Source organism: Poromitra crassiceps (genome assembly GCF_964638095.1).
Source record: "Poromitra crassiceps genome assembly, chromosome: 4".
Classification (NCBI taxonomy): domain Eukaryota; kingdom Metazoa; phylum Chordata; class Actinopteri; order Beryciformes; family Melamphaidae; genus Poromitra; species Poromitra crassiceps.
In genome coordinates this window covers 57,718,387-57,737,291 of record NC_139626.1, presented here as the reverse complement: position 1 = coordinate 57,737,291, position 18,905 = coordinate 57,718,387, and the positions used below count along the sequence as shown (strand labels likewise).

At 42.1% G+C, this 18,905-nt stretch overlaps 1 protein-coding gene across 1 annotated transcript; it reads left to right on the top strand.

The window, feature by feature from the left end:
* Positions 1–2,360: 2,360 nt before the first annotated feature.
* Positions 2,361–6,291, top strand: LOC310775864 (uncharacterized protein; the record flags this gene model as incomplete). The annotated part of the gene is made up of 6 exons (XM_083635991.1): positions 2,361–2,433; positions 3,675–3,775; positions 3,881–4,153; positions 4,338–4,431; positions 4,627–4,694; positions 5,740–6,291. Exons 1-6 carry the CDS (start codon positions 2,364–2,366, stop codon positions 6,289–6,291), a joined length of 1,158 nt encoding a protein of 385 aa, XP_083492117.1. The 5' UTR covers positions 2,361–2,363.
* Positions 6,292–18,905: the final 12,614 nt, after the last annotated feature.

Here is an 18,905-nt window from a genome sequence, read left to right as displayed (position 1 = left end):
GCAGAGTATGCTCTCTATTGTGCTCCTATAAAAGTGTATTAGGAGCTGAGTGGGGAGTTTGGCCTTTTTTCAGTTTTCTTAGGGAGAAGAGCCTCTGTTGAGGAGGGGTGACAGATGAATCGTTGAATCGTTTATGTTTAAATTTCTGCTGACATTCAGATGTTAAAGCACTTTAAAGTAAAAAAGGGACTTGATATTTATCTGACGGCTTGTATTAATTGATGAAAAAGTAGCCATGTGCAGTAATAGTACAGAAAATTGAGGATTTGATACTTGGAGCTGCAATACTGTTGGAGCTGTATCCAGATGCATCGTGGAATCGAATCGAAGACAGATGAATCGTAATCGAATAGAATAGAATAGAATTGTGAGGCCAGTGGAGAATCACAGGCCTACTGTTGAGCCTTCTTCACTAGTGTGTCACGTGTTGATGGACCAGGAGAGATCATTTGTTATGTAGGTTACCAGGAATTTGATATCGTTGACACTCTCCACCTCCTCTCCGTTTGATGTGGAGAGGGGGATGTGTGGTCTTCCTGGATCTCCTGAAGTCCACAACGATCTCCTTGGTTTTTGTGGTATTGAGGACCAGATTGTCTGAGCACGACTTGACTAGATGTTGGACTCCTCTGTAGTGTGTGTCATAATCAGTGTTGGGGGTAACTCATTACAAAAGTAACATATTACATGTAATATATTACTTTTAGCAGTAACTCAGTAATATAACTTATTACTTATAGGGATTTCAGGAATATTATACCAGTTACTTTGTCAAGTAACTCAAGTTACAAATTGAGTTACATTTGATTAAATCAAAGCACATATTTAAAAAAGATACAATTATTTCCTAATCAAACTGTGTGTTTTTATGCAAATAACCACTATAGATGACAATAACAAAGGAAACGAATAACATTTAGAATTTTGGACGGTTTACACTGACTTCAAGGCGGTTGAAATTATTTTTCGGGATGTTCCGGGGCGGCGATGTCATTCTGCTGCTGCTGTTGTTTTGGTAAAAGTAATGCAGAAGTAGTGTAATAAGTAACAAGTTACTCTACACAGAAAGTAATATTGTAAAGTAACGTATTACTTTCAAATGAAAGTAACTAGTAATAAGTAGTATATTACATTTTGAAAGTAACTTTCACTGGTCATAATACATCAAAGGGATATCTAAACTTTCATATTGATGTGGTTAGAAGCCAACATAATTGCAATACAAAGAGCAAGCATTATGTCATGTAGTGTTCCTTGCGTTAAAGCCAAGGTAAGCTAACAAGAAGCTCTTTCTTTTATACTGGCATCTCCCTATGGAAGAACCATTGACCTATATATAAAGGAAGAACCGACCCGGATATTAAACAGCCAAAGGAAGGCCACTTTTAAAACTAAAGTAAACGTGGGTTCATGGGGAGATATGATGGCTCACTCTTGAGGGAGTTTGGATTCTGGGTGTGGGGTAGTACAAGGGGACTAGTAGGTATATTGTGCAATATATACCTAATATATACCTACCCCCCCCCCCCCGAGGACCACTTTGGAAATAGTGTTTTAAGTCGTGCTTTCAAGTGGTATCCTCTGGGGTTTTATTGTGTCGTCATACTTCTTTTGAGTCTTTGTGCTTCTAAATTCCTAATAAAAAGCCAGTCTAATCTAGTCTAACAAACTTGACAGCTACCAGGTCGTTACTTGAATTTGGCTAGTGTTACATTTCTTCAACCTTGCTAATTTAACGCATGTTTCAGCAATGAACTCTAGCCTCTAAACCAGTCACTACACTAGCTGAAGTGCAGCTGCTGGCTGGATGTAAACAAAAGTGCACGGCTAGCTTGCTAGCGAAGTAGCATTATGCATTATAGCAAACCAGTTTTAGCTAGCTGCTCTGGTAATGGCAAGCGGGTTATTGCTCAGTTCAGAGGGGCAAAAACACTGACGATATGCATTTATGTTCAATAAAACTCATCAACTTGACTAATCGGGCAATTATTATGACAAAGCAACCTTGAAGAGCAGCGGCTTCCATCGTCTGCTTCCATCTACAGTACGTCGACTCTTGATGACGCAGCACAGTCGTTTTTCAAGAGAGAGAGAGAGAGATCGGTAAAAAGAGAGAGAGAGGGGAGGGGGGGGATCAGAGCCCCATGGTCGGAGCCTGTGATTGGCTCACTGTCAAGCCAGGGAGAGAGAGCGCATATGATTGGCTCGTGAGTCATAAGACTAGTGACGTTCTTAGTGACGTTACCGTCACAAATGCCTCATACATATAAAAGCTGGCACTGGCCTGGCTGGCATGTCCGTTAGTTTACACAGTGTAGTAGTTGCTCGCCTGAAAATACCGTGGATCACCGAGAGAAAGAAATATGATGATCGCAATGAGTGACCAGAATCCTGGACGTGTTGGCGAAAGACAGCGCAAGAGAAATGGTCTGGGTAAGTGAAAAATCTCCCAAACCAGAGGTTTCGGCAACCGTTTTGAATCTCTCTGGAGACAGAATTTTTGAAGTTTTTTGTGCCATTTTCAAAATGTGCGTGTGCCACATCAAGATCGCATCATCGACGCACATCAAATTTAAAATTTCCAACGGATCTGAGTGGCTGTGCAGCGCCCCCCCCCCCCCCCCCCCTCCTTTCAGCGATGTTTTACATTCGCCCTGACCCCGCTAGCCGGGCGCTTCTCGCTCATACTGAGCAGCACATTAGCGCCCGGCGAACGTCACGCATTTCCCATTTTTACACTGTGCCATTTTCACGTCTAGGTCTACAAAGCCGGCTCCTACCTGAGTTTTCACGTGAAGTGAAGACGCTATCCGATGCAAAACATCCTCTTCTTTTAATGACACCTAGTTGTTGCATCCAAATTGTTGCATAAAATCCACGTTTCTGTCTTTCAAAAACCGAAAAGCATTTATCTGGAGCGCCGCTTCTTCTTCTTCTCTGATCTGAAGCAACCCGGAACAACGACTTCCGGGTTGCTCCAGATAAATGCGTTTCGGTTTTTGAAAGACAGAAAAGTGGATTTTATGCAACAATTTGGATGCAACAACTAGGTGTCATTAAAAGAAGAGGATGTTTTGCATCGGATAGCGTCTTCACTTCACGTGAAGACTCCGGTAGGAGCCGGCTTTTTAGACCTAGACGTGAAAATGGCACAGTGTAAAAATGGGAAATGCGTGACGTTCGCCGGGCGCTAATGTGCTCGGCTAGCGGGGTAACATTCGCCCCAGCTGAACTAGGCCGATCGATATACGTGTATAAGTACGACCAGGTCTCTGGTTGAAAACATTGGGGTTGGAACAGAGTGCAATCTCAGACTAGAATAATATGGAATTGGTGTGTAGCCTACTTGTTGAAAATTGAAATGTTAATGCATCCAAAATCAGGACATTGAAATGACCAGATACACACTGCAAATTGCTGTGAGATAGATGATTTGGCAGGGCATTTCTACAAAAAAACAAAAACAAAAAAAAACATCAATTGTGAACTTATTGCTACTGTGTGCTCACTGCCGTGCCACAGGTTAAAATTGCTGCTGGCCCCTGGCCGTTGAGACAGTTGAGAGATTTTGCATCTTTAGTGAGTGGCAGTGACTCAGGCTATGTCGCCCCCTTCTTGTGACAATGAAGACTGTCTTATACTTGTGTGTGTTTTTTTTGTCTGTGTACTGATAGGCGGTACAGGATATCGCCATCCAGTCCAGCAATGGCCATTCTCACGCTGGACAGGACGCCGTCACAAGTGCATGATTCCAGCGGAGTCTACTGATAAGAAGGTATTGTTATTGGTTGAATTGATGAACAAAGGAGGTTAGCCTACTTGTGTGAGGAATAATAAATGAACGTTAAAACAAAAACAAAATGGCTTTCTGTCGTTCCAGTTTGTCCTGCTTGTTGGCGACTCGCACTTCAGAGCCATAGCAGACGGCTTCGTGAAGATGCCGGAGGGGAGCCTGGCCTTCGGGGTCATGTCGACACCGGGGGCCAGCGCAGCTGAATTGGAGGTGGAGGTGCGTCACGCTGTTGTGCGTCGGACCCCCGAGGCAGTCTGCGTCCTGGCCCCGAGTAACAACCTAACAGCCAGCCGGACCATCCACGGGGCAGGGGCCGACTTTGCCATGCTCCTGGGCACCGTCTGCAGGCGCTGGCCTAAGGTAGGCTCAAGTTTAGACGCGGTTGGATTTATTGTTGTTATCTTGGGGTATTATAGGCTAATTGATTGTGTTGTATGAGCTTTTGTTTTGCGCAATACCAATTTCTAATGGGTAGCCTATGGTATTTTCAGAAACATGCCCTTATGTACTAACTAATGGAACAACCGCCTACTGTTTTGTATAGGTGTTTGTGATGGACTTCCCCCCGCGTCTGAACGTGGAGGCGGCTCAGCAGGATGATCTGCGGCGGGAGTTTCGGCGCGTGGCAGCACATATGGGTATGTCAAAAAGACCTTTGTTTAAGTACAGTCGCATGTATAATGGGTTCCATTTTCTTAGGCAAAGTGATTGAAGACATATTATAATTCCCACGATCTTCATTATGGTTTTGCGAAGCCACAAAAAGTTAAAATATTGGGCTATACGCTAATTTCTTTCAGCAATTCATGGTGCTTTCTCTCTTTTTTTTCAAGGTGTCAAGTACTTCTCCACTGCTGAGCACTTTCCATCACACCACCTTCAGCTGTGGAGCAGAGATGGTGTAAGTAGAATGTTGTGACATCATGTGTGACATCATGTAGTTGTAGTTCGTTAGTTCAGTTAGGCGTATGTACGAGGGATCAGCGTGACGTCACTTGCCACCCAGAAATGCGGAACCCCCGCGGCAAGTTAATAGTATGAGTTGCGTCAAACAAACGTTAATATCTCAAAAAAACCATACATCACATCGCTTCTATTTTGACATTCTGAGTGAGAGCAGAAGTAGCTCAAGAGTTTGATGTATAATATATGCACGTCGTGTTAAAGTTGTGTGAACCGTTGCCGTTTTTAAAATGTAAACAAGAGTTAACTGGCTATAGAGTCAGACATTCAAGCCTCGCGCCACTTGGCCTCCATGGGGTTCCGTTGCCGTTGCCACCCAGTGACGCGGTTTGTTTACCAAAATGCATGCTCGGCTGATCCCTCGTAGACATCAGATCGGCAATATGTCGTTTCGCAGGCGGCACATGTTCCCGCCCCCTTTTAGGGGGAAACCACAAGCCTCACATGTGTCAGACGTTTTTTGCATGCATTATAAATGTGTTATTTTTGCCTATTCTGAAATGTTCTGCATATTGGACCCATAAACAATATTGGAATTGCAGAAATTGAGTGTGACTGGAAAGCTGAGACTCTTATAAATTCAATTAGCCAAATTGTATTAATGTGTGATGATGGCAGTCCCCATCATCTACATGGAGAGCTGCAGGAATGAGTCCGGAAATATACTTCATCCGGGTTCTTCAGTGGAAAAGTCTATTTGATTTAACATGGGGGTTTCGCCTAAATGCACAAAATAAGGTCTGTGGTTAACAAAAGTTTATGGCAGCGCGAATTTGGGTTCCGCATGATAATCTTCACACAGACGTGAATAACTTTTATGACTTTTGGAACGTAAATGCGTTAACCTCCCCACCCCCCCGTGGGGGGGGGGGGGGGGGGGGGGGGGGGGGGGGGCACGTCAAGTCTGGGTCACCCTGGGGCATCACACTGTGTTAATAAATCCAGCCCTGAAAGTAATGTTTCTTAAACGCTTCTTTTTGCAGGTCCACCTGAGTGACAGTCACGGCATGCCACGCCTGGCCGAGTTGCTCTGGCGTTCCACCTGGATGTACCTGACTGAGCGCGTCACCCCCCTGCTCCACAACAAGGAAGCCACCCCCGCGGGGCAGCTCTTCAGCGAGATCTCCAAGCCCAAGCTCCAAGCTCCTTCAGGGAGATCTCCAAGCTCCAAGCTCCTTCCGGGAGATCTCCAAGCCCAAGCTCCAATCTCCTTCAGGGAGATCTCCAAGCCCAAGCTCCAAGCTCCTTCAGGGAGATCTCCAAGCTCCAAGCTCCTTCAGGGAGATCTCCAAGCCCAAGCTCCAAGCTCCTTCAGGGAGATCTCCAAGCCCAAGCTCCAAGCTCCTTTGGTTCCGACCTTGAGCGAGAAGTCAGTCTGGGCCTGCAGAGATGCCCAAGGAAACTGTGGCTGCAAAAGAAAGCAGACACAGAAGCCATCAGCCAGCCTTGACTCGGTCTGGCCGTGCCGAGACGCCCAGGGGAACTGCGGCTGCAGCAGAAGCCGGGGACGCAGGGGACGGGGCCACGTTCACTAGAAAAAGTAACTGCCAGCTTACTTATCACAGTGTGTGTCTGTTTTGTTTTGGAATACATTTAAAATTGTTAATTTTAAAAGTCCTTGAAATTCAATTGAAGCTTTGAAATCCATTGAGCTGCTTGTGGCTTGCAGCTTAGGTTAAGTTAATTGGAAACATCGAAGTTGCCCTGCTTTGCTACTGCGATTGGTCAAAGAGTTTGATGATTGACACAGACAGCGACCAATCAGTTGGACTGAAAAATACATCACCGAATCAGTGGTGATAGGCTTGCATCCAGACCCTAATGAAGGATTCATTGAGGCTGGTTACCAGGCCACCTAAATTGACATCGGACACATACTTTTCCCGTCCAGCTCACTGGATCGATAGTAGAATTGACTTGGTTGAGGCACACTCCGTAATTCAAATTTACATTTGAAAATGAATGAAATGAAAATGAATTATTTGCTTTGCATAAAATTGCATCTTGTAATGTCTATGAACCCTGTGGTCGGTCAATGTTTTGATGGCTGCAGCATGGGTGTTGCCACTCCTTCTGATTTGTGCCTTTTATATCCATACAATGTAGCATGCCATGTTTTGAACATTGTGTGGTCTATTTTTAATATGTTACCTTTTTAAAAACAAATGTATTGTACCTTTTATACAAATGTAGCATGATTTCTCTTTTGCACAGTGTACAGTATGTAATGGCTTTGGTACTAAAGGCTTTGCCAGAAATGGAATTGTGAGATACTGCTTGTGCAGATTTGTATATTTATTTTTATTTATTGATGCATTTGTGGTTGAATTTAACATTTGTTGATGTGCTTGGTCAATGTTTTGATGACAGCAGCAGCAGCAGCAGACAGACTTCCCGCTTGTGGGATAATAAATGAACTTGACCAACCCAACACTGCATATCTGTTGTGTTTTGTTGTTCCACTACTTACTTTTTCATCACTGGGGATTCCTCGATTCCTAGGCTCGCCCGCTCTGTGGGCTCGCCCGCTCTGTGGGCTCGCCCGCTTCGTGGCCTCGCCCGTCCTGCAGCTCGCTGAGCTGCCTCTGCAGCTCGCCAAGCTGGCCCTGCAGCTCATATTCGCAGCTAGGCCGCTGCGCGGCCTTGCCCGCAACTCGGCTGCTGTTATGACATCACTGTGGGACAGAGAAACAAACAAACAGAGCCCCAGCTCCCATTTATAGACTGATGATCGGGATAATGGGTCCAGTGATAAATCACATTTGACAGAATTGTCTTGTCCTATATGTGCCACAGCAACAACAACAAATGGCTTCACTACTCGAAGCTTCAGACAGGGTTCTGCCAAGGTGCTTGAAGTGCTTGGATTTTGAGAGAGAAAAAAAATCAATCAAAAAATCAATCAATACCTTGAAAATAGCCCCTTTTTTAAACAAGGCGCAGTCCTTGAATTTCACATGAACCACACAACGCTGTCTGTCAGTGACGGTCACGTCTTATATTTTGACCAAAGTTGGTATTAAAAGGACAAAAGGCGCTTACTGACGTTTAGACAAATATTATCGCGTCCCATTCACAAGATTGACAGTAGAATTAACTTTAAGACAAAATGTAATATAATGCAAATTTAATGCCCCTTTTGTGCCAAATTCATATTTGAAAATCAATTATTTGATTTGCGTGAAGTCCTTGAAAAGGACAGAAATTGTGCTTGAAAAAGTGCTTGAAAGTCATTAGAATTTAGTGTAATATCTGTATGAACCCTGTCAAACAGAGTACGTAACAGTATGACATCTGCTGCTCAAATAAATGTACTGCAACTTGCCTTGCTTTCATGTCAGGTCAGCGTGGAATTGACAGTCCTTATTTACACTCTATGGTCCTGTCCTAGCAGTCCTGTCCTATTGTATTAGCAAACACTGCGACAGGAAGTCAGCTGGGGTTGAATTTAGAATCTTTATGTTGTCAAGTTAAAACCATCTAGGTAAAGGTAAGTAAAGGTAAAGTCCCACTGATTGTCACACAATGTGTGAAATTTGTTCTCCGCATTTGACCCATCCCCTGGGGGAGCGGTGAGCAGCAGCGTGCGCCGCGCTCGGGAATCACATGGTGATTTAACCCCCCAATTCCAACCCTTTGATGCTGAGTGCCAAGCAGGGAGGCAATGGGTCCCATTTTTATAGTCTTTGGTATGACTCGGCCGGGGATCGAACTCACAACCTCCCTTATCTATACCGTTGTGCGGGTCATGTGCCATGTGCACATTTCTGTTTGACTGCACTCTCGTGCTGAGACAGTGCATTTGTTATCATTATGTTGATATATGTTTATGTTATCGCTGTTATTTGGCATGTCTGCCTCCACAACAGTTTCAGGGGAGGCTCAGTGAATGAAAGTGGAACAAATATTCCATTTGTTATTACATTAGTTATCAATAGGAGATCACATAGAATAGCCGAAAATGTGTGACTCCCAGAGTCAGAAACAAATAAATGTCTTCAGAGAGTTTTTTTTTTTTTATGTATTTGATGTAGTCTGAAGGCAAACGGCACCATCAGGCTATCTTGGCTAAATTATAGAGTCTGCTCTATGGGATTAAATAACATAATCATGACCCCATATGCAGGAATCGAGGGAAACTCCGCAAATACACTGAAAGGTTTGCGGCTTCCAGGCTTTGTCCGATGGCTGAGGGGAGGCCTATAGTGTATTAACTATAACTATAACTAACTGTAACTATAGCCTACTGCTAGGGCAAGGAGAGTGAAGGAATATGTTAACTGTTTGATCAACTCTAAATATGTATAAATTTAGGTGCAGATCATATATCATATATGATCTTTGAGTTAAACTGAATATCGTCATTTCATTAAAAAAAAAAAAAAGTGTCTCTTGTAGGCAGCCATCAGTCCTGTAACGTCTGAATGCATGCCCTGATCCCAGGAGCGATTCTAGAATCACACCTTTAGTGGGGCCCAGGCTCAGCCCCTCATGAGAATGTGACATGCACACAGTGCCCCCTGCAAAATTGTCCGGGACCCCTCCTATATCAATAATTTCACTGGATAACAATGATACATTCATATTTTTTCTATAGCTATATATATGTCTATATTTCTTTTTTCTTTCTTTTTTCCTGCTTTTTTCTCAACCTATTTAGTTGGGTGGTCTAATTGTAGGGTATATTAAAAATGGTCCAGAACGAACAATCGCAAATGTCAATATAATGCAGAGAGGACCCTCAGTTACTTAAGTAAAAGACGCAATACTAATGACCGGAGCAAAAGATCAAGTTATAGCTAAGCCCATATGAGGTGAAACAAAACAATGTGTGAGCAATTGTTCCAATGCTGTAATTCACTGTCCATTAAACCCAATTCTATCAGAAACATTGTGACTGCTTTAACTAACATAGTATAGTGCATCAGTTAACCTCCCCCGCCCCCAAATAAAATAAAATAAATAGATAAATAAATAGATAAATAAATAAATAAATAAATAAATAAATAAATAAATAAATAAATAAATAAATAAATAAATAAATAAATAAATAAATAAATAAATAAATAAATAAATAAATAAAAATAATACCTGAAGACAGGAGTGTAGTGGTAAATACAGAGGTGGGTAAACTATCCAAGGTGAGTAGTTTATCCACCTTGTTTGCCCTCATTGATTAGACAGTTGATTAGAAAATACAGTAGGTGAGTAAGCTATATCTGCCTCATTTAAAAGGGGTGGGTAAACCATGTTTATTTGCATTTACCTTCCACTACACCCCTGCCCGAAGACCAATACAACGTTGAAAAACACATTCGAAAAGTTCATGCTGTGATGCCGTGTCAATAACGTTTGAAAATTGGGTATTTGTGCGATTTCGACAGTGTTGACGATTGGACGTCAAGCACGATTTTCTGAAAATGGCTCCGAAAACCCCACTTGTCAATGTAACGTTAACGTTAGCACATTTTCTGAATGGTCGAGGGGTCGATCAGTGGTGTCAATTCTCAAAAAATCTCAACTCCGAAAGCAAATCGTGTTAATTTATGGTATACATGTTTCTTAGGGGTTTTGAAGGGTGCCGAGTTCAAATCTGCTGTATATGCCCAGCTCAAAAATGTACAATAATGCCTCCAATCCAAGATGGCCGCCACCACCGGGCTGAAATGTATTTATGTAGGACATATCTTTTTGACTAAACAAGGTCGAAACTTTAATAAAATGTGCTTTTGTAGGTTTTTCATAATTATATGGGGAATCCAATGTCATATCCTGTTTTTGAGATCAAATGTGAAGAAACTGCTGAAACCCATATATATTGCGAAAATGGTCGTCTTTAGTGATTAATAATTCCTCAACCAAATAAGATTCAGAAGCAGGTTGATCCTAGATGTCTAGGAATGATTTATTTACTTTGCAGTTTGTTTTTTGAGATAAGTCCAATATGCTGTGATGGAATGTTTAAAATCAAACGTGAACCTCCAGATAGTAACCAGCACCTGGATCTGAAATCACACATTCAAAAGAATAAGGCCAGGTCATTTGCCCCTTTGTATGAAGTTGTGCAACTTTCCAAGGGCAAGCAAAACCCTACCAACGTGGACAGGAACATTCTAAACACTCATAACAGCTTACAGAGCAGGGTGCAAGGTGAATCTGAAAACTATCTCCCTACATGAACTCATGCCCCTCCCAGTAACTTTAGCCACAGCTAATGGTAGTATACATTCCACCAACACAACAAGTCCAAACCCCTGCAAATGTTACACTTGAAGAACCCAGCTGCCTATACTGTACTTATTCATTGACGGCCAAGCACTCGTGGTGACTATGCCAACTTGTTTGCTAAAACTATGTTCAAGATGGCAGCAAAATACCAGGGGATAGATGTAGTCTAAATACCAGGGGATAGATGTAGTCTAAATACCAGGGGATAGATGTAGTCTAAATACCAGGGGATAGATGTAGTCAAAATACCAGGGGATAGATGTAGTCTAAATACCAGGGGATAGATGTAGTCTTCGACAGGTATCAAGAGGAATCTATCAAAGCAGGCACAAGGATCAAACACAAGATGTGCTTCTTCTACTTCTGTCACACTGACAGAATAGGATGTATACATCTCTACGTGAAAGCTGGGATGTCAAAGGCTCCAAAGTATTTTCCAGTACATGAAGTCTGCCTGTTGCTATCTGCTGATCAAGTGGACACACTACTACATGCCATCACTGGCTGTGATAGTGTCTCTGAGTTCAGTGGCCACAGTAAGAAAACGGCCTGGCAGGTGTTCCAGCAACATCAAGTTGTCCTGTAGAGCAGTGGTTCCCAACCTTTTTTGTCTTATGTACCCCTTAAGCTGTTTTTCCATGACAATAGTACCCCTCCCTCATGCGTGTTGATGATTACATACAAGTAAATCTATACAAAATATATGTTTCACTGAATTGCCAGTGTTTGGGCTTTTTAGTTGTTGTTTTTTACCATTATCAGTAGCAGAACAGTGTAGCAGTTGACAATTGCCAGCAGAACTAGTTGCGGCACACACATCACATTTTAACAATGGGCTCATGAAATGACTTGGAATATATATATATCTATCATTTTGGAAGTAAATTGGATTCCCCAATCATTCCAAGTACCCCCTGCAAGCTGCTCAAGTACCCCTAAGGGTACACGTACCCCTGGTTGGGAATCACTGCTGTAGAGGTTGTGCACGTCACGAGAGACTCTGCCACCAACCTCAGATGCAAAGTTTCACATCATGTGTTCACACTATCAAGCAAATTGTCTGGAACCAATAAGCTCACTAGCCACATCTAGAGGCGGGGGGGGGGAATCGATACACCATAGTATCGCGATATTTTGCCTGACGATATTGTATCGATATTTGGACGCCAAGTATCGATATTGCGATTTTTTTTTTTTTTTTTTTGCAGGCCATGCCAGGCCACCGGGCTACTATAAACTTTAGTTCCAAGGCCAGCAGTAAACAAACGGTAGCATATTTTCATTTTGTTTTAACAGTAACAGTTTTGTCATAACAGTCATTTACAAATTCCCCAGTTACTGAATGGGCTGCACAAAATGTTTTGTGTAAGTGAAGTGAAGTTGCATTGTTCAAAAACGACCTAAGTACAGTACTCCACACACACATCCAGTTAAGGTGGACTGTAAGTAGACTGTAACAAACAGTTCAGTTTGTCAGGTGCATGCAACTATGACATGACTTTATGAAAGTTGTTGCTCTGTCTACTTGACAATGTTGCTGTAATAAAATGGTTGAAGTCAGATGTACAGACTGAAAAATTGTTCATATATAAACCAGATGTTGACAAGGTTTTCCTTTGGGGACATCATTTGCAGTTGAAAAAGTAAGAAATCGCAATATATCGAAATATCGCAATATTCAATATATCGCAATATTCAATATATCGCAATATCGGCGATATCGCAATACTATCGTATTGTGACTCAAGTATCGTTTTAGTATCGTATCGTGGGCATCTGGTGATCCCCACCCCGGCCCACATCCTGATATTCCTCCAGTGAACGGGTTGGATGCACCTGGATGGTGGTTTAGTGTCACGGCTAACTCTCTCCACCACCTAAGCTGAAAGCGTGCAGGGAGATCTGAATGTGTCATTGTATCCCCCATATATGAAAACCTACAAAAGGGTTACCATTGACCCCGAAGGCAAATCGTGTCAATTGATGGCATACAAGGTGTGTAGGGGTACTGAACTCAACTCTGCTGTATAAAATACATATTTGAAAAACAAAGTAAGGAAATTATACAGCTAGGATTAACCTGCTTCTGGATCTTATTTGGTTGACAAATGATTCATCATTAAAACTACCATTTTCGCAATATATATGAGTTTCAAGCAATTTCTTCATACAGGTTGAGGCCACGTCTCGTCATAGACGCTGGTTTAGCTGGCTCAGCCTGGCTGGGGGCGTGGTCAGGGTGGGGTAAAAACCCCTGTTCTATCCATTCAGCAAAGTTAGAATTTAGCTGATAGCCCAGCCCAGGCAGACACGATCTGGGATTTAACCACCGCAGTTAACGCACATCTGAGCAGACGTCTTGTGTTCTGCTCTAGAATCCCCAAACCTGTAGTTTAGAGCCGCAGCACCGTCTTTTGGTGAGTCAGCCCATGAGATATATGGGCGGTTTTACCCCACTCGCGCGCCAGCCGTTTGACATTTTGTGGGCGTTCCCAGACATGCGGACTGTCTCTATTTGATCTCAAATCAGAATAGGGCATTGGAGACCCATATATGAAAACCTACAAAAGCACATTTTTATTCAACTTTCTACCTTGTTTAGTCAAAAAGATATGTACATAAATACATTTCAGCTCCGTGGTGGCGGCCATCTTGGATTTGAGGCATTATCGTACATTTTTGAGCTGGGCATACAGCAGATTTGAACTCGGCACCCTTCAAAACCCCTAAAAAACATGTATGCCATAAATGAACACGATTTGCCTTCGGCACTTTAAATAAGCACATTTTCAGAAATTCTGCCTAGTCTAGTACCCCACTTTTGTGAATGTGTTTTGATAACTAGTGTAATAACTATGTAATATTTGTGTTCACTTCCATGCACTGAGCCTCCCCTGAAACTGTTTGAACTTTGAAAACCTCTTGTATAGAAAGTTTATAGTGCCTTTATGTAGGCTATTTATGGGATTTTTTTTTTTACCCCTATCACCATTATAACCCCATAAGGATTTATAGTTTTGTATCCCTCCAAAATGTATTATGCAATCATTATAGCTGATTTTCCTGAGGTCTTCAGGCTGTCTGTCAGGATCATTGAGTTATAATAGGTCCATGGTCAGGATCAGCATGCATAGGTCAGGTGAGGTCAGGTGACGTCAGGTGTCAATACCATGAAAGCAGACAGGCCAGATAAGACCTGTGATGGCATCAGAATCAGCTGTGAGTGAGTGAGTCATCAACAGGCCAAGACATGACAGCCGGTGTGCACAGGACTTACAATAGTCTAATAATCCGTTTACACCTGCTGAGTGCAGCGCAGCCCACATAGTAAAATATGTCCTGTAGTAACCTGGTAGTAACATATGGGGCAGCGTTTGACAGGTCAGAAACATACTTGAAGCTCATTGATCAAAATGGTTGTCATTCTTATTCTGCCTGACCTGCCCCCCGATAGACCACATTGGACCCAGCGGACGTCAGTGAAGCCTCGTCCGTGCTGTGATAGGCCAGCTGTTCGTCGAGGGTTTATCCTTAGGACCCGCCCCCTACACAGCCTAATCTCGACATTCCATTGGTGGAATGGACATCCATCGACGCCCATGAGCAAATGACGCTTCGTGACTGGTTCAGTTGACTGTCAATCACAGAGACAGCCCAGAGCGATTGGTCGGCCTGGCCGTCCGTCCGCGGCCTATTGTCCGTGGATTGGTGCAAGCAGCAGCAAACGGGCGGAATCTTTCCACGGGCTCGCTCGCTCGCGGAGGCTTCACGGAGAGCGAATGTCGTCATGAGCGGTGGGTAGGAATTAAAACATTGGTGTTTATATTACATTGTACTTAGCCAAACATTTTTCTCTGTATTGAAGAAAAACGCGGCGAACATGATGTGTTATGAATAAGTATGTTCCGGGTTGACGGGGCTTTTGTGCAAAGCGAAGAAGCAATGCACTTCCGGAAAAGGGCTGCCTTTTTCTGTAACGTTATCAAAGAGAGTTTCTGGCTTGCTAGCTGCGCGTTAGCTAAGCCAAATAGGCTATAGCTATGTAGCTGGTCCCTGGCTTGTTTTGAGTTCCACTCCCCATCCGTGCATCTCAACCTCTCATCCGCTCCACAGTGAAATATTGTTATACAGTTATCTGAAAGTTGCAGATGAATTAATGTTCCCATCATCACCAGTGTATCAGTAGAAACTAAGCTGCACGGAGATCAAATCTGCTAAAGCTAGCTGGCTAGCTACTTCAGCCGCTGGTTAGTAAGAAATGCTAGCTAGCGTTAGCTGGTTAGCAAAGACTAGTAGCAAAGCAACTCTTGTTTGATGGCGGCGCTGTTTTCAGGCCGCGTTCAACCCGATTTTTTTCTCCTTCTATCCGTGCATTACTGGCAGCGCTTAAAGACGCACTCAAATAACGGGTCGTGGTGTTGAAGCGGAACCCCCTCTTGCAGATGTGAAGATGCAGTTTTCATTTTTGTGCACGGTTGCCGATTTATTTGCACCTACTCTGTCTGCAGTGCAAGCACACATCCACGTTGATATTCATTTCCCAGAAACTGGCGCAGCTCAGCAGTCTGAGGAGGAACCTTGTTGAAAAATTCATTGATTTGACAGTTCCAAGTCAAGCCCGTCCATCGTCCATAGCTGTGTGACGTTATTTACAGTAGAGCCTTTCACTGTAGGAACCAGCTCCCGTTCAGTCTAAAGCTACTGCTCAACACGTCACAGAGACGCAACATAGTTTTAACTTCCCTGTTTTTTCGCTCTCTCTCTCTCTCTCAGGGTAAAGTTCAGTGTTGCCAGATGAGGCGGAAGAAATAAGCAATTCATTGTGTGTAAAGAAAGACTAAGAGGCATTGCTGTTGTTGTTCAGACATTACTTCAAAACAAACAACTTTTTTTGTTGGAGCATGTTTATCATAAACCCCTGCTTTAGCAGGGATCAAATAACATGACACTTGCAACGTTTGTTGTTCCATGGCATCTCTTAGCTAAATCAGTGAAACAGTTGTAGTCAAGTTGTAGCATCCTCTCAGACAGCTTGTGCATTTCCTGCTAGTCTGGCTTATTGCCCAAAACACAGGTCATTGACTGTGGCTTTCATTTGATTGTGTCACCTGCTGTTTGATCAGCCGACATGCCCCGAAGCTGCTGCTGCCAAATACTCTGAATACTAATATATCTGTGTGTTTTGTCTATGATCATATAAACACAGACAAATACTATGAATACTAATATATATCTCAGTGTTTTGTCTATGATCATATAAACACAGACAAATACTCTGAATACTAATATATCTGTGTGTTTTGTCTATGATCATATAAACACAGACAAATACTCTGAATACTAATATATCTGTGTTTTGTCTATGATCATATAAACACAGACAAATACTCTGAATACTAATATATCTGTGTTTTGTCTATGATCATATAAACACAGACAAATACTCTGAATACTAATATATCTCAGTGTTTTGTCTATGATCATATAAACAGAGACAAATACTCTGAATACTAATATATCTGTGTTTTGTCTATGATCATATAAACACAGACAAATACTCTGAATACTAATATATCTCAGTGTTTTGTCTATGATCATATAACAGAGACAAATACTAATCTATCTGTGTTTTGTCTATGATCATATAAACACAGACAAATACTCTGAATACTAATATATCTGTGTTTTGTCTATGATCATATAAACACAGACAAATACTCTGAATACTAATATATCTGTGTTTTGTCTATGATCATATAAACACAGACAAATACTCTGAATACTAATATATCTGTGTTTTGTCTATGATCATATAACAGAGACAAATACTAATCTATCTGTGTTTTGTCTATGATCATATAAACACAGACAAATACTCTGAATACTAATATATCTGTGTTTTGTCTATGATCATATAACAGAGACAAATACTAATCTATCTGTGTTTTGTCTATGATCATATAAACACAGACAAATACTCTGAATACTAATATATCTGTGTTTTGTCTATGATCATATAAACACAGACAAATACTCTGAATACTAATATATCTGTGTTTTGTCTATGATCATATAAACACAGACAAATACTCTGAATACTAATATATCTCAGTGTTTTGTCTATGATCATATAAACACAGACAAATACTCTGAATACTAATACGCCGCGTTCGGAATCATTCAAAATATAGTGTTGATCATATAGTGAACTATATGGGGAATGATCTAAATGAGTTTCAGACACTACACAGATTTTTTTCCCTGGAGATTGTTGCATCACCAGATGCGCCGGGTATTCATGTGACGCAAGCAATCCGCGCCCACTATCACATAAACAACTGAGCTCACGAGCAGATTGAGATGTCCTCATGTAGTATTGATGTGGCATGTTTTGACTGCTAAATCCTAAAAAATAAATCGTTGAAGTTCTAATTACGTGCATGTGTGGTTTTGTCAACTGTCGTGCTGTCTCCTATTAGCAAGCTTTGCTGGTGAAGTAGCTCACAAGCGCGTTAGCTCGCGAGCTAACGACTTTCTTCTTCTCGTTCGGTAAAGACAACCACATTGCATTGTGGTATACCGGCGAAAATGTAGAATACATTTGCTGTTCACTAGAAATCCCTGCGCATTGTGGGTATTTTTTAGTGGACTAAATAGTGAATCAAATTAACAGTTGAGAATTCGGACACTATAAAAAAATGGTGACGCACTAAATAGTCCACTGTTTCGGTCATAGGGACCGATTCCGAACAGGGCTATAGAGTGAACGTCACTTCCTGCTTTTCTCCCTGTACCAGCGTGTGAAAAAATATGAATGGTGGTGAACGGAGCGATACGCTACCTTTTTGATCCCGTTTGAATTGTGCCACCAGAGTACACATGTCATGTTTGTCAATGTAAAAGATAACTCTGCAAGTCGAGAAAGTCGTAGTTTGTGGTAGAACTGTGGCAATTTAAGTTATAAATCAGAAAGACTACGCACAACCAGTGTCTCTCCCTCCAGTCCATTGTTGTTGATGGTGTGACGTATAAGGTGCGACACGAGATATAGTTGATTCACAATAGTAAACCTTCTGTTTCAGGACAAACTGCAACTTTCTTCACATCATGCATAGTTATCTTTTAAATGGACAAAATGTAAATAGGGCTTTCCGCACACTTGAATTTGCACTAAAATTCACATATAAATGTGAATTTTAGTGCAAAATTCACATTTAGTGCAAAATTCACATTTAAACGTGAATTTTAGTGCAGCCCTGCGGAAAGCCCTTCTTTCATTGTGGATTCTCTATTTGTTTTTCCAGCGCCTTAACCAAGACGTTGCCGGGTTGAGCGGTGGTCCTCCCTCAGTTTTTAAATGGACAAAATGTAACGTGTGTAGTACCCCGTGGCACAATTCAAACGTGATCAAAAAAGTAACGTCTGTCTCTCCGTTGACCACTGTTGTCTTTTTTCTGACGCTGGTACAGGGAGAAAGGCAGGAAGTGACGTTCACTTTGGCTCTCTATATATCTGTGTTTTTTTTTGTGTCTATGATCATATTATAAAAAGAGACAGATGTGGAAACCGAACCTAAAAATACCCCCAAGCTCCGCTGCTGCTACATAAACTCACAGATGAAACGATGCGTCTCATAGGGATGTGGCAGTTGCAAACGCTTCAGCAGATGCAGATTGCCAGTTTCTATTCTAGATTTAGAAGACTGTTACTGGTGCAGTCAAATAGCTTTCAGGATTTTTCTTTCTTAAAGTCGAACTGAACCCGTTCGTCACGTGCATAATGAGTCCGTTTCAGACTGAAAACATAGTTTGTCTAAGATGACAGGTTGAGAGGCGGGTCATAGTATCATGTCGATGATTTGATTTGACAATTCTGGGGACTGGATTGGGCTTTGGCCAATCCTGGCGTGTTCCGCCTCCAA